Raw genomic sequence first — 15,631 nt, forward strand, 5'->3', positions numbered from 1 at the left:
CAGTGAGCTGAGATCACGCCACTGCTTTCCAGGCTGTGTGGCAGAGCGAGACTCCATTTAAAAAAAAAAAGACACATACAAAAACCCATATATATCAATAAAGCACTGGAGGCAGAGGTTACACTGCGGAAGGTTAAGGCTTACGAGTTAATGGCTTGAAGGAAGCGTATGTAAAAATACATACTGGAGATATCTGACCTAAGGGAAAAGAGAGAGAAATATACCACTCTCAGGTCAGCTTGAAGGGGTAGTAGAACAGAAAGAAGGTATTATTAAGACAAATTCAACAGTAATTTGTGGAGAAATAAAATCAGTAAAGGAAGAAAGATTAAAATACAACAGAAACAAGAAATAATAAATGCAGGAAAATTCCAGAGAAACTAAGATAGGCCAGAGTTAGAAATAAATAGAAGTTAGTTTTGATGGAGAACAAAACAGTTGTAAGAGGACAGAAGATGATTGGCAATGCAGAGAAATTAAGGTTAAAAATGATTATGGTAGTTGGGAAAGTGTGTTATAGGCTTAGATCACATTGACTAAGGACTCTTCAGTACTACCTTTCATGTAGAGAATCTGGAACAGAGACTGTTTTTATTCTTTACCATGACTCCACTAGCTTTGTCAGCATCCTTTCTTTAATCAGGGTTCTAGTTATAGTACCCATCTTGAGATAAGACCAACATTGCCCTCTCTTCGAAATCCATAGCAGTCCTCATCATTAATCTGGATACAGGTCAAACCTTTCCAGCGACCTTCAGCCTGTCTGGCACCAAAACAACTGACAATTAACTTAGAATTTTTTAATTTAATCAGTTCAATTTAAGTATCTTATCTCTGTGATTCTTGGCTATCAAATAAAAGGCAATCCCCACTGCCCCCTGATATTTTTGAGAATCCTTATTCCATTAGTAATAAACTTCTTTAAACATCAGTCTTCCTGCAGGATGGTTTCTGCATATTCCTGCCTTAACATTTAGCTCAACTGTGTAGCCTCTGCTTTCACTGAAGACTTCATCTGCAGAAGCGATTTACTCTTTCACATTTCACAGTCCAGGAATCAAGGAGGGGAGGTTGGCTCCCTAGAGACACTTCTGACAACTACTTTCCCAATCATAATGGACATAGTCCTTACTTCTCTTAAGCATTTCACTTGGCAGTAACATTTATTATTAATACAGTTTGCTGTTATCTATCCAACTTCTAATCACTATCCCTTAGTCATTGATAATTTTAGGAATTGACCATGGTAATGCTAGAAGAGTTCAATGCACAGGCAGAAAATCATTGAACAATCAATCATGAACCTCTATCTCTATATTTTCAAGACTTCAATAATCCTTTATTCTGGCATCAGTCCCATAAATTCCTACTAGTATACATCACCCTGTCTGCCTTTCTTCTTTCCTTATCCACCCTGGACTCTGTGATTGATCGTCTGAACCACTCCCGTACAGCACTCAGATCCCCTTGTAACCAATCTTTCTGCTCATAGGCCTTAAAACACTAACACTGGTTTAATACCAAACTTGATTTCTCTCTACTAGCATCCTTTTACTTAGCTTCACTTCTCCCATCTATTTTCCTCTTGTCTCAATGGTAAATAGCAGTTTCTTTCTGTTCACAAAATCCATCTGTGTGTTTAGTCTGATTACCTCCTACCTCCCCTAAGACTCTTCTTCCAATCATTCTCTTTTTTCGGCATTTTTGACTTATCTTTCTTTAAAACATCCTTTGTTGGCCGGGCGTGGTGGCTCAAGCCTGTAATCCCAGCACTTTGGGAGGCCAAGGCGGGTGGATCACGAGATCAAGAGATCGAGACCATCTTGGTCAACATGGTGAAACCCTGTCTCTACTCAAACTACAAAAAATTAACTGGGCATGGTGGCGCGTGCCTGTAATCCCAGCTACTTGGGAGGCTGAGGCAGGAGAGTTGCCTGAACCCAGGAGACAGAGGTTGCGGTGAGCCGAGATTGCGCCATTGCACTCCAGCCTTGGTAACAAGAGTGAAACTTCGTCTCAAAGGAAAAACAAAAAACAAAAAAAATCCTTTGTTCCAGTGTGTGATGACTACATGGGCATATTTCCTACTCAATGGGAAAGAAACATCTTTTGATATCCTTATCTAATTTTTCTCCTTCACACTTTCTTGATAAGTTCATTTACTTATCTTGTGGTCATACTTAAACTACTGCAATCTGTCTTTTTTCTCCTTCATCATCCTTCTAAAATTACCCTAGCTAAAGTCATCCATGACTCCTCACTTGACAGATCCAACAGGCATTTTTCATTCATGATGTTTGCTGTGATATTATTACTTTCTTCTTGAAATTCCCACTTTTCTCATTCTTTATGTGCATCAGAAGCTCCTCTTCCTCCATCTGCCACTTAATGTTAATGTTCCTCGGGCAGGGAAAAACTTCTAAGCCTCAATTTATGGGTTGTTTCTTTGATTGGTTTCACCTTATTTTTACAACTGCTTATCATTAGTAGTGAATTTACTCTGAAATTACTCTATAGCTTAGACGACTTCAAGTTTTAAAATTATTTACTTTATTCCTTTCTAGATGTTTCCTCTTAGCTTTTTTAGTAATTCCAAAACTGAACTTGTCTCACACCTAAACTGATTCCTCCCCTAAGAACCCACTTGGACCCTGTTAAGGTACCCTATGAATCTAGTTATCTGAGCCATAAGACTGGGAATTTTTCATGACTTTTTACACTCTCTCAAAATCCAAATTCCATTGTTGATCAAGTATTGCTGATTTTAATTTATTAAAACCACTATTTTCTCTCTCTTCTTCCATCCACTACATGTCTCTCTTTTCCTTCTCTTTTTCTCTTCAAATCAATCATTCACATAGTCTGTAGGGTAGGTACTCTAAGGTGAATGAGCTTATTATCACCATTCCTAATTAAACCCCTTAAATGCACCTCTAGCACCTACGGTCTTTGATCTAGGTCCTTAACATATATGAAGAGTACATAAGATTCTTCAGTTCTTCAGGCTGGGTGTGGTAGTTCACACGTGTAATCCCAGCACTTGGGGAGCCCAAGGTGGGCAGATCGCCTGAGGTCAGGAGTTTAAGACCAGTCTGGCCAACATGGTAAAACCCTGGCTCTACTAAAAATACAAAATTAGCCAGATGCAGTGATGTGTGCCTGTAATCCCAGCTACTCTAGAGGCTGAGGCAGGAGAATCACTTGAACCCGCGAGGCGGAGGTTGCAGTGAGCCGAGATCACGCCATTGGCACTCCAGTCGGTGACAGAGCATGATTTCCTCTCACAGAAAAAAAAAAGAAAAAAGATTCCTCATAACTGGAACACTCTTTATCATTCCAGATTCATTTCTTGCTATTTCCTGCCTTGCGAATAATGTTACAACAATTCTAATACATCGTATTTATTGTTTCTGTGACTTTGCTCATACATTTATTCAAAATGTCAGCAACATCCTACCTTACCTCCACATAAATCTAAATAATTCCTATTTATTCTTTAAGATACAGCTGAGTTGTTGTCTCTTCCATGATATTTTACATAAAAATCTAGCTGCCTACCACAGATGTCAGTAGTTCCTTAATATGTTGTATACAGTTCTAAGCAGAGATAAGTACTAGAAAAATAACTGGGATATAAAGGTAAATTTTTAAAAAATAAAGGTTAGATTTATTTTTAAAAAGGGTATATTTTAATAAAGTGATATTAATTAAGGGTAACATATCCATTCTAAACATGTTCATTTAAATAATGAGTGCATTTTAAAATGCACAATGAATCAAAGATTATTTTATGCTAGTTAGCATAACCTGGCCAGAAGACACACTTTGATTTCTACTGTTAGTTAATATTGTCTCTTGAAGTAATATAAAAAAGCTTAGTGAACATTATTTAAATCTCTATTCTTCTCTGACAAAGGGGTAGTACTCATAATTTTTCATGTTATAGACTAGGGTATACACTATGTAGAGAGACCAGTGAAAGCCCAGCTTCTTCCAATAAACTGGGCATAACTGCAGATGCCATGTTGAATTTACTACATTCGTGCCATTCATTTAGAAAATTCCAGCTATCACACAGCCAAACTATGGCCCACTTGAAGCTATTAACACACATTTATTACTAGATGACAATTCCCAGTTGAAAGCATATGTTACCTTGACACCTAGGCTAGGTAACTGATATGTTACCTTGAAACCTAGGTTAGGTAACTGAATACTTAGATACTGACATCACTTTCTTTTTCCACAGCTCTCAATAAAAAAGTAACTTTTTATTGTTCACTTTTAAGTGGTTAATTATTTTGACTCAAGTACAATCTGGTCCAAAAACCATTCTACAAGAGAAAGAGAGTGATCCAGATTTGAACTTTGATAAATAGGTAAAATAAGAACAATGTAGCAAGAGAAATGAGGGCATTTCTGAGAATGGATTCAGCTGCTGGATATGACAAAGAAAGGTAGAGGCTAACATAAAAAAAATAAAGGGGTCAAGAAAGTAGCAATCTCTACTGACACAACAGAACAAGTGAAGTAGAAATAACTTAATGAAACAATAAGAAAAAAGTGTAATCATGGAGTCCAAGAGTATAGTATTCAAATTAATATTTCAGAGCTAGAACAATTTCTACTGATAATTAAATATAAAGTATGGGCTGGGCGCGGTGGCTCACACCTGTAATCCCAGCACTTAGGGAGGCCGAGGCGGGTGGATACCGAGGTCAAGAGATCGAGACCATCCTGGTCAACACGGTGAAACCCCATCTCTACTAAAAATACAAAAAATTAGCTGGGCATGGTGGCACGTGCCTGTAATCCCAGCTACTCAGGAGGCTGAGGCAGGAGAATTGCCTGAACCGAGGAGGCGGAGGTTGCGGTGAGCCGAGATCATGCCATTGCACTCCAGCCTGGGTAACGAGCAAAACCCCGTCTCAAAAAAATAAATAAATAAATAAATAAATATAAAGTATGATCATGAGAGTGACTGACCAAAGCAGAATTGGAGGTAAAGCTCACTACATTAGAGAAAGTTAAGGAAGTGAGTGGGTGCTAAATAGATTATTCAGGTAAATGCTGACATTACTCAGGCTTGATGGCAGGAATTGTGATGTTGAGGAAGACTAAAGCCAGGTTGTAAAATCATCAGTGAATAAAATGGTATAATTAAGAGGTCAACAAATGGTAGAAACAACAAAGCATAGTGGGTGGTTGTGTTTAGTTCCAAACATAAAAGGTACCGGATATAAAAATAACAAGCACAAAACATTACAGAAGTAAATACAAGAAAATGGATAGATTACTAGATCAGGGTTCACACATTCAACAAACGTAAAAAAAAAAAAAAAAAAAAAAAAAAGCCAGTCCAAGAATCTCAGAGTGGATTGGGATGGAGTCAGAAGGATGAGGACCTTAAAAAATTAGTAGAGCAAATAACAAATGATCAAAGTCCCTTAAAAAAGGTAAAGAGAAAGTTACACTGCAAACTCGGCATAGCATTTATTAATTCTGTAAAAGAGACACAGGGGTATAACAGGCAAGGAGAGTGCAAGGAAATGCAAAACACATAGTTGGATGTTCTGGTTCTGCATATGGATCCTTCAGTAAAAAATAAATAAATAGATGTTCTGGTTCTCTGTTTGGGTAGTAGATTCAAGGTTTTTCATGTTATTACTATATGTTGTAACTAACACACATTCTTTTGTATGTAGCAAAATTAGATTGAAAGCTAATATATTTTTTAAATTTATGGATACATATTAGTTGTACACATTTATTGGGTATGTGTTACATTTTGATACAAGCATATAATATGCAATGATCAAATTTGGGCAACTGAGGTATCCATCACTTTAAACATTTCCCATTTCATTGTGTTGGGAACATTTCAAATCTTCTTCCAGATATTTAAAAATATACAGTAAGTTACTGTTAACTATAGTTGCCTGATTGTGCTATTGAACACTAGATCTTATTCCTTCTATCTAGCAAAGATTTCTTGAGTAAGACCTCAAAAACACAGGCAACCAAAGCAAAAATTAACAAATGAGATTCTATTAAGATAAAAAGCTTCTATGCAGCTTAGAAAACATTAAACAAAGTGAAGTGACACCTATAGAATGGAAGAAAATAAAGGGGTCAAACTATTTGCAAGCTCTTCATCCAACAAGGGATTAATAACCAGAATATATAAGGAACTCAACTCAATAGCACCAATTAACAATAATAATCTGATTTTTTTAATTGATAAAATATTTGAATAGACATTTCTCAAAAGAAGGCATACAATGGCCAACAGGTATATAAAAAATGCTCAACATCACTAATCATCAGAGAAATGAAAATCAAAACCACAGTGAGATATTATCTCACTCAAGTTAAAATGGCTATTATGAAAAAAATCAGAAAATAACAAGTGCTAGAGAAGATGAGGAGAAAGAGGAGTGCTTGTACACTGCTGGTAGAATTATAAATTAGTACAGCCAGAAAACAGTATGGATGTTCCTCAAAGATCTAAACATGGGACTACTGTATGATCTAGCAATCCATTTTCTGAGTATATATTCATGAGAAGTGAAATCAGTATATTGAAGAGATATCTGCACTCCTGTGTTTACTGAAGCACTATTTACAATAGCCATGATATGGACACACACAATGGAATATCAGTTAGCCAAAAAAGAAAGAATAAAGTCATGCCATTTATAGCAACATGAATGAAAACAAAGGACATTTATAGTAAATGAAATAAGCTAAACACAGAAAGACAAACATTGAATGTTTTCACTCATATGTGGGAGCCAAAAAAATTGATCTCATAGAGGCAGTGAATAAAATGGTAGTTACCAAAGACTGGGAAGGGCAGTAGAGAGAAGGAGATGAAAAGGGGTTGAAAATGATTAAAATATATTTTTTAAAAACTAAGGAACTTCATTCTTACCACTTCTACCCATATTGTCTAGGAGTAGGCCACTAGACTTAGATCAGGCCCTCAAGAGTCTCTTTTGTCCTAGAGCAAGGCAAATACCTTAATACCTGCAAATATATGTAGTAATCCTACATCAGGTATTTGATAACTTGCTTGTAGAAACAGATTTTTCCATGTTATATTTTAATATAAACATTAATGATCTCTGTTTCCTCGGCACAAACCAAATTGTGGCACAGAAAGACAATTCATAAATGTCTTCTTCAAAATGGACCAGTTAGGCTAAAGTTGAGAATTTGGGTAAAGGTACAAAACTAATCACCACCTAGAGATGATCAAGAACTAATTCTAGCTATATTGGTGAATGGAAAAACTAAGTAACGTGAAGCAGACAACCTATTTGTTGATAACTGTGACTGAGAAAATACAAAGTATTGAAAAAGTAATGTGATACAGGATTTTAACTTAGAATGAAATGAAGAGACACCAGAGTATATACAATAAGTTTATAATCAGTAATGTCTCACTCATGTATGTCACCCACCTTTAAAAAATGTTTAGCCAATTATCAACATACAGTTATATAACTACTTTTCCATATTTTTGTAAGGTAAGTGTATAATTACTAAAACTAAAAAAAAGAATGTAATATATAGCAGCAGTAAAAACAAAAAACAACAAAAGACAATTATTTAGGAATGAAGTAGAACAACAAAAACCAGAGTGAAAAAATGCAAAATTAAATATAGCAATAACTATTGTCATATAATTAAACTGGAAGGCACTAAATTTCAATTATATTTGCTGAAAAATATTACAAAAATTATTAGCAACTTACTTTTGCTATTACCTATGTTTCCTTTCACATATACTCACATAAATTCAATTCTAATACATTTACTCATTAGTTTTTAATCATTTTTATAAACTCTTTTATTATCAACCCTTAGTTAATTTCATAGGGATGAAAGGAGTCACACAGCACTCCAAATCACTTAGAAACAATAGTCAAGGTGACTAACCATGGCACGTAATTCCTAATTTAGACTAGCTAAGCCTTCTACCACATTATTTTCTTTACCTAAAGGATCTCAAATGTCACTGGTTCAAATCTCTAAATCTTCATACAGCCTTGAGAATTTTTCAAATTTTAGGGATCTTCTCTCCCTTCTTTTTCTAATTAACCTCTCAAGTTAACTCCTCTTGCTGTTATAAGCCACGTAATTGAGATTTCCTCCCATGTAAATTATTTTTCCTTAAGTAATTGTAGCTGTACTATCTATGATTCACTGCAAATTCTCACTTTGGAAAGAGAAATCATGGTAGGGTAGAAACGAACAAGTGTTTTCTCACAAACTCAGTATTCTCTGTAGATAAGGATTATCTACTATGACCAGGGGTGGATCAAAGCCTCCTCTGACAAAGTAACCACAAACAAATAAGTTCAACTTAAACATTTCAAAGACAGGCCCACTACTCTGGGACAGTGAGGTGGGAAAATGAGTTTTTAAGACATATGCCATCTAAATACCTAATTATGAACTCTGCAGACGACAGTGAGCAGTCAACTGGAGTTAATTTAAAATGAATACTGTTATTCTACCTTTATAGGTAATAGAGAATTAAGTGTAATTCTTGATGAACTAAATTTTTAGAATCATCAAAGAGATGATCTTAATTTATGAAAGGGACACTGTATTGATGTTCTACTACAATTAGTTAACATATGTTTTATTTCATGTTATTTTATATGGGTGATATTTCTGTATTTCATTAACAACCATATATGTATATATAGTAAAACATAAATAAAAGTGAACTATATCATATCAATACACAGGCACAAGCAATTCCACAAACAGACTCAATTGTAAGAAAAATATACCTGCCATCCCTGTGATGATGGTCAATGCTCTGACTGTATCTGGAGCGAGGTAGAGTAAGAAAATGACTGCAAGCGTGGCAGAAACAAGAATATAAATAAGACTCAAGAAAGAAGTGAAAAAATTATAGTTTAATTTTAAAAGTGAGATTCAAAAAGATAGGCAGACAGTAAGCAAATCAAATGGAAACTATTATTGGAAAGCTTGCTCCCTCCTCCCAATGTTCATTGTAATATGACAGTGCCGAAGGTTAAAATATTTCTAAATATTTTAAAATAAAAGGCAACAAAAATATAACATTATCAATTATTACTCAAACATCTTTAGCACCATCTAGAATAGGTTATATGATAGAGATGCTTTACCATTTTTTAGGAGGAAAGATGAGATGAGAAAAATAAAATAACCAGAAAGTTTAAGAAGGAAATAATAAAAGAGGTAATTTCAAATGCTTATAAAAGTTGAGAAATTTATAAGGTAACTATTTTACTTTTAATTATTAATAATTAAAAATAACTACAAAGGGCTTTAACAATTCCAGTTAATAAAAAGCAAACTGATCCAAATTACTTTTATTTGATTATTAATTGTATTTATTAAATTTATTGGGTTTTAGTCATTTTTCCATTCACTATGTTTATTATATATTACATGCTATTGGCTTTGCTACCTTTCATACCTTATAACTACCATAAGCAGTACACTGATCTTTTACCCAACTCTTCTTTCCACGGCACTAATTTAAAATTTCCTACTTTCTTAGAACCTTTAATACTAAAACAATTAATCTTAGCATGTTATCATTATGTTTCCATAAACAATGGAAATGAACCTTGAACTTGCTCAACTTGCACAATTCTATCTCTAAATAGAAAATAACATACATTTAAATCTTCACTTGTCCTTGTCTTCTGCACTGAAAGAGGTGCCTCTACCTGTAATCTTGCTTCCCACACGACCTTACTTCATTTATTACCTTCTCCTGCCTTCCCTTCCTCAACTGCACTTAATCCTAAAAATAAAACCCTCTAACCTTTCCTTCTTCTCAAGCCATTGCATCTCACTCATTTTCCTCTCAACATAGAACATCTTAAAATACATACCTACAATTCTTGCCACCTCTGCCAGACTTTGCTTTCATGCTTTAAGCTTACTGTAATTTGACTTCTGCCTCTACCATTCTTTTGAAGCTATCCTGTGAATGCTATCTGTGAAATCCGTTAAAAATCCTTTTGTCTCCTCTTAATCTTCATAATACTGCACTTATCTTTGGTATTAGACATTGATATTCAACTCCCTATTTCTTAATACTCTCTCCTTTTTTGGTTTCTGAAACACTATTCTCTCTGGCTATTAAACATAGTATGTAACACTGAACTATGTGCCAAGTACTCCATTAAAAGTTTTGCCTACATGATCTCATTTACTTCTTCTAACAACTCTATGAGGTAGGTTCTACTATTCCCACATTTGCACAGACAGAGAAACTGAGGCTGTGAGTGCTTGCCCAGAGCCATACAGTAAGTGGCAGGACTGGGTTTCAACCTCAAGGCTTTCTTAATTCAACACTCAGGCTCTAAACACATTTGCACATACAGCCTGGTCTCTGACAGATGACTGCTTCTTCATCCATTTAATGTAGTGGATTTCTTTTCTCTGCAGAGAAGCAGTGGTTTTCCAATATTTATTTCCTGACCTTATATTGCAACACATTCTTTCTAAACAATGCAATTATTTTTATGGTGTAAACAGTAACTCTGCTTTAGTATTGATTTTTCTTTGGGTTGCACAGCACTCTTCCATCTGCTTCTGGGTTTTCCACATAATACTTGAGTGACATGTAGACAACTCAGAAAAACATGTTTATTGTGAGACTAGAACAATAACCCTTTGCCTATTTGCCCACTGGTGTTGATTTTTGAAATGAGGTTCAAGCAGTGGTTTTCAAACTTTTTTTTTTTAGCAGATCACTTTTTTCCCCCCAAACAAAATTGGATATAGAATCAACATACAGTAATCAATTAAAATCAGAATGATGCTAGCTAAAGAGAGTAAGAAGCCTAGATCCCTACCCATTTGGCCTCATCATAACCTGTCATAGCAGTTTCTCAGGCACCTCTACAAAACATAGGACTCCATCATCTCTAAAGTCCTTTCTAACATAATCCTTTAATTCCCTTTTGGAACTTAATATAATACTTCAGCCATTCCTCTTCTTGTAATCTCTTGCATTCCTAGCTTCAACTAAGTATTACAATAATATTTAATAAACCAAGTTTTACAATCTCAGAATTTAACTCCTCTATTTCCTCATTTTTCACATTCAATTCATTTACAAGCCTTGCTTGTTCTGATGCCTAAATAACTCACATCTCTCTCTTTTTCCTTTTCTGCCACCACCTTAAATCAGGTTTACTCTATCTATTGAAACCTAAGACCCTCTCTTAGGTCTTCCTACCTTCAGAGCCCAGACTTCTCCTGACCCAATCCAATCTTCATCCTGTCTACAGAAGTATATTTGCATATTATACTTTCTGATCATGTAGATACCTTACCAAAAATTCTTCACTGGTTCCTGATATCAAAAAGCAAGTATAAATTCCCTAAAATTTCTAAACTACTTTCAATCTTCATTTTCTATTACTATCCATTCCCCATACCACCACCTCTTAACTAGGTACAACAGACACCTAAGAATCTCTAATTATATCATGTGTTTTCCTGATTCCAAGACTTTGCTCATGTTCATCATTCTGTCAAGAATGCCCATCCTTCTCCAAATCCACTGCTTCACCTTTCACAATCTTATTCAATCTTTAAAGCCTAATTTATTTTGGATGCCTTTTCCAGTTTCCCCAATCAAGTCTCTCCAATCTGTTCCAATATTATTATCCTTCTTCCATATAGTCTTCAACATTTTAAAATTAGTTGATATTTGATAATTTGTCTGGCTAGACCAGGATAATGTCTGTTTTAAATCTTTGTGCACAATAGCTGATCTACTTGATAAATATATTTTGGATTGTACTAAAAAGTAAAATCAAAATTACACTGTTTTCATGATGAGCCTTCTCTCAAAAAAGAGGTTCATAGAATCATAGAAACATTCTAGAAATGCAAACAGAAGATTACAAGCCTATGTAGTATAAGAAAATAAAAAAATATTTAAAAAGCATTCATAGCTTTATGAAGAAGAGAAATAATACCCAACAGTTGTGATGTTGGGCTTTATTGCTTTAAAAGGAATAGGTTTTCTTCAAAATTACTTAAGAATAACAAAAAATATAGTTTACATATAAAGTAATCCAATTCTAATAGTTTCCTTGAAGAGACTTATAATTAACTTTGTCCCTATAAAGCCAAAGAAGCCATTAAGCAACAATCACCATTATCAAGCATCAATTTATTTTGTTTCTCATTTCTGTCTCTAGTTATATTGTTTTTAACTTTATCTGGTCATGACCCTCCTTGAGATTCTGTTGAAAACTATGAAAACTCATGCATGAACATTACACAAAATTTATCATTGTGTTTTACTAAGCCCTCTAAAATCCACCTAAGGTCCATAACCACACTCAAAGTCCTTTGCTGCATCCACTTGGTATGATTGTAAAATGTATTACACTTCTCCACTGAACCATGCTTACTTTTTCTCCAAAATTAATAGACATTATAAAATTTGAGCAATAGATATGCATAGTGTCTTAAATATGCATAGTGAATTAAACAAATAAAGTAAGTTACATTAAAACTGCAGTTAGTCCAATCTATTTGAGGAGTAAATTTAAAAAAATACACTTACTAAATTTTACAGAGCCAAAACAAAATAAAGAAGTTGTAGATTCTAAGGCTCATGATAAAAAATTACTATTCAAAGAATTAAACTAGATTACTAATCCAATTTCTAGACACTGATTCTTAAGCAATATAACCCTTCAAGACAACACAAAATTATATTCATAATGAATTATACTTCTACTATATTAAATTAGCTGGATGCTCCCTTTAGGAATCACTTCAGTACATACAAAAAAGAACTGCAAAAATGGGAGATAAAATATTCCATTATTAAGTAAAACTATAGTTTCCAACAACCATTATTTAATTTTTTTTTTTTTTTTTTGAGACAGGGTCTTGCTCTGTCACCCTGGCTGGAGTACAGTGATATGATCATGGCTCACTGCAGCCTTGATTTCCCTGGGTTTATGTAGTCCTCCCACCTCAGCTTCCTGAGTAGCTGGGATTACTGGTGCCAGCCACCGTGCCTGGCTAATTTTTGTACTGATTTCTAATACTAAGGCCACATAGTCTGCCTCAGGAATAATTACATTCCTAGTTGTAGTAGTTACCAGGACGTATCAGGAAAACAATGGTATAAAAAGTGGGAGAAGGGAGGTAGAAGATGAAAGATATGCTTAATAATCCCTGTTTTAGCTGAGTCCTTGTATCCAGGTTTCTAAATTACTTGTAAAGAATCTATTTACTTTTCAAAGCAGAATAGGATTTTGACTAATGATAATACAGTGAGATACAAAGACCTAATTTTAAAAAGTTCAAGAGCAGCCTGGCCAACATGGTGAAACCCCATCTCTACTAAAATATAGAAAAAAATAGCCAGTGGCAAGCGCCTGTAATTCCAGCTACTTGGGAGGCTGAGGAAGAAGAATTACTTGAACCCAAGAGTTAGAGGTTGCAGGGAGCCAAGATCGCACCACTGTACTCCAGCTTGGGCAACAAGAGTGAAACTGTGTCTCAAAAAGAAAATGTATGTATGTATGTATGTATGTATGTATGTATGTATGTATGTATGTGTGTGTGTGTATATATATAAAAAAAGGATGTATGTATGTGTGTGTGTATATATACATATATAAATTATATTATATATTTATAAATACATATATAAATTATTTTATTACCTATAGAAAGGATATAAATACTGTATCTTCTCCATACACCACCCAAGTTTAAATACTATCAATGAATGGCAAATAACATCATTTCTTACTCAATATAGTCTACTTTTGCCTGGATAAATGTGACCATTTTTCAAGGTCCAATTCATGCACTATATTCATTCTATATGAAACTAAAAAAAAAATTCTACATAAGCAGGGTGCAGTGGCTCACTCCTGTAATCCCAGCACTTTGGAGGCCAAGATGGGTCGATCATGTGAGGTCAGGAGTTTGAGATCAGGCTGGCCAAAATGGCAAAACCCCATCTCTACTAATAATACAAAAAACTAAAACTAAGTATTAGCTGGGTATAGTGGCAGGCACCTGTAATCCCAGCTACTTGGGATGCTGAGGCAGGAGAATTGCTTGAGCCCAGGAGGCAGAGGTTGCAGTGAGCCGAGATTGCACCATTGCACTCCAGCCTGGGTGAGGGAGCAAGACTGTCTCAAAACAAAACAAAACAAAAAAACAAAAACAACACTACATTAACTGGCTGAGTTCTCTCTCTAGCTCTTTTTTTTTCCTTAATTACTAAGCACACTAAATGTAAATTATTTTCAAGTGAATATATCCTTTTAAAATGGTATGGTTAAGGCTTGTATTTTCAGTACATACTATAAATTGGAGGCAGTGTCATTTAATCTATACAACTCAGTAAAGTTGATATCATATTCTAAGTTTACAGGTAAGAAAACCAAGAGTCAAAGACATTAATTTTCAAAAAAAAAAAAAAAAACCCACAGGTAGCAAGAGGTAAAATTCTATATTCAAAATCAAGGCCATTTTGTTTGAAATCCTATAAAAGATTCAGTAAAATAATATTACATATTACATTCAATAAAATACTATTCATACTATTCTAGTCCAGTGCAACGATTCTTTCTGACACGAAAGGTTATTGTACCTCTCAAAATACCTAAATCATTCTTATTATCTCAAAGGAAATTCTCTCTTAGGCTTTTTGATCAACAGTATTATTGATTAAAATGCTATTCATGAAAATTCACTGTAGAACTTCTAGAGTATTCTTACCTTCTAAAAATCACAATGCACCCATATGCATTTTATTACCAAAACTCTTAGAATATTAAGATAAAACAGAAATTAAGAACTTGTTGTTTAATAATGTTATAGACTATGTACATGAATAATATTGAACTTTTTGATTTTTTTATTCCTCATGTTAATGAATATTGATTACACAAATAATCCAAATAATGTTAGAATTGGTTTTCTATTCCTATTTAAATAAAATTATATTTTACTTATTTGAAGAAAAAGCTTTAAGGCGGCTCACAATTAAGAGTAATTGTGATCTGGGATCTACAGTGCTCTAAAAGAAAAATAAAAGCCACGTGGATCAATTTTCTCCAAAACTTCAGAAAATAACTGTAGGAACATTTCTGCTTGACTAAAAGACTTATAAATTTTAAAAATAAAAATTAAAAATATAATGACATTTCAGCTGTAGAGATAAATTGGGATAGACATAAAAACTGTAGGATATCTCTGACATGATAATTACCTAATATGACTATATTAACCAATACCAAGGATTGTTTTAATAGGAAGTTTTGTTGCCATTAAACCTAGGGTCATTTGCCTTTAAATATTTATAAAATGTTATGCATTTGTCATGATAGCAATCATTTTTGTTTATAAGTATTTATTATAGATGTTAATTTTATTTTTTTCTGCAAGATTTAGAACGTAATTACTTGTCTTAAAGAAAACATCAAGTCCTTTTTCATTAAAATAAAAGTTTACATAAAATTGAAGGAAGTTTAAATTCATTTGAGACTTTTCTCTCTCATCATTTCCATTAACAAACCTTCAATGAACAAGGAGTTTGTGATTTGGTATATAAATA

The 15,631-nt window shown here is 34.0% G+C and overlaps 1 protein-coding gene across 48 annotated transcripts in view; it reads right to left on the reverse strand.

Annotated features, from left to right (window-relative positions):
* The window catches only part of RIMS2 (regulating synaptic membrane exocytosis 2), a 724,815-nt gene that overhangs the window by 242,152 nt on the left and 467,032 nt on the right, over positions 1 to 15,631 (reverse strand). For 23 of the 48 annotated variants that reach the window (XM_035276356.3, XM_035276347.3, XM_078353402.1 and 20 more), the window contains one exon: positions 8,808 to 8,873. The exons of the other annotated variants lie outside the window; for them this stretch is intronic. In XM_035276356.3, coding sequence (XP_035132247.1) covers positions 8,808 to 8,873 — 66 coding nt within the window. The remainder of the gene's footprint in view (positions 1 to 8,807; positions 8,874 to 15,631) is intronic. 48 annotated transcript variants of the gene reach the window in all.

Source organism: Callithrix jacchus, chromosome 16 (genome assembly GCF_049354715.1).
Source record: "Callithrix jacchus isolate 240 chromosome 16, calJac240_pri, whole genome shotgun sequence".
Taxonomy (NCBI): Eukaryota; Metazoa; Chordata; class Mammalia; order Primates; family Cebidae; genus Callithrix; species Callithrix jacchus.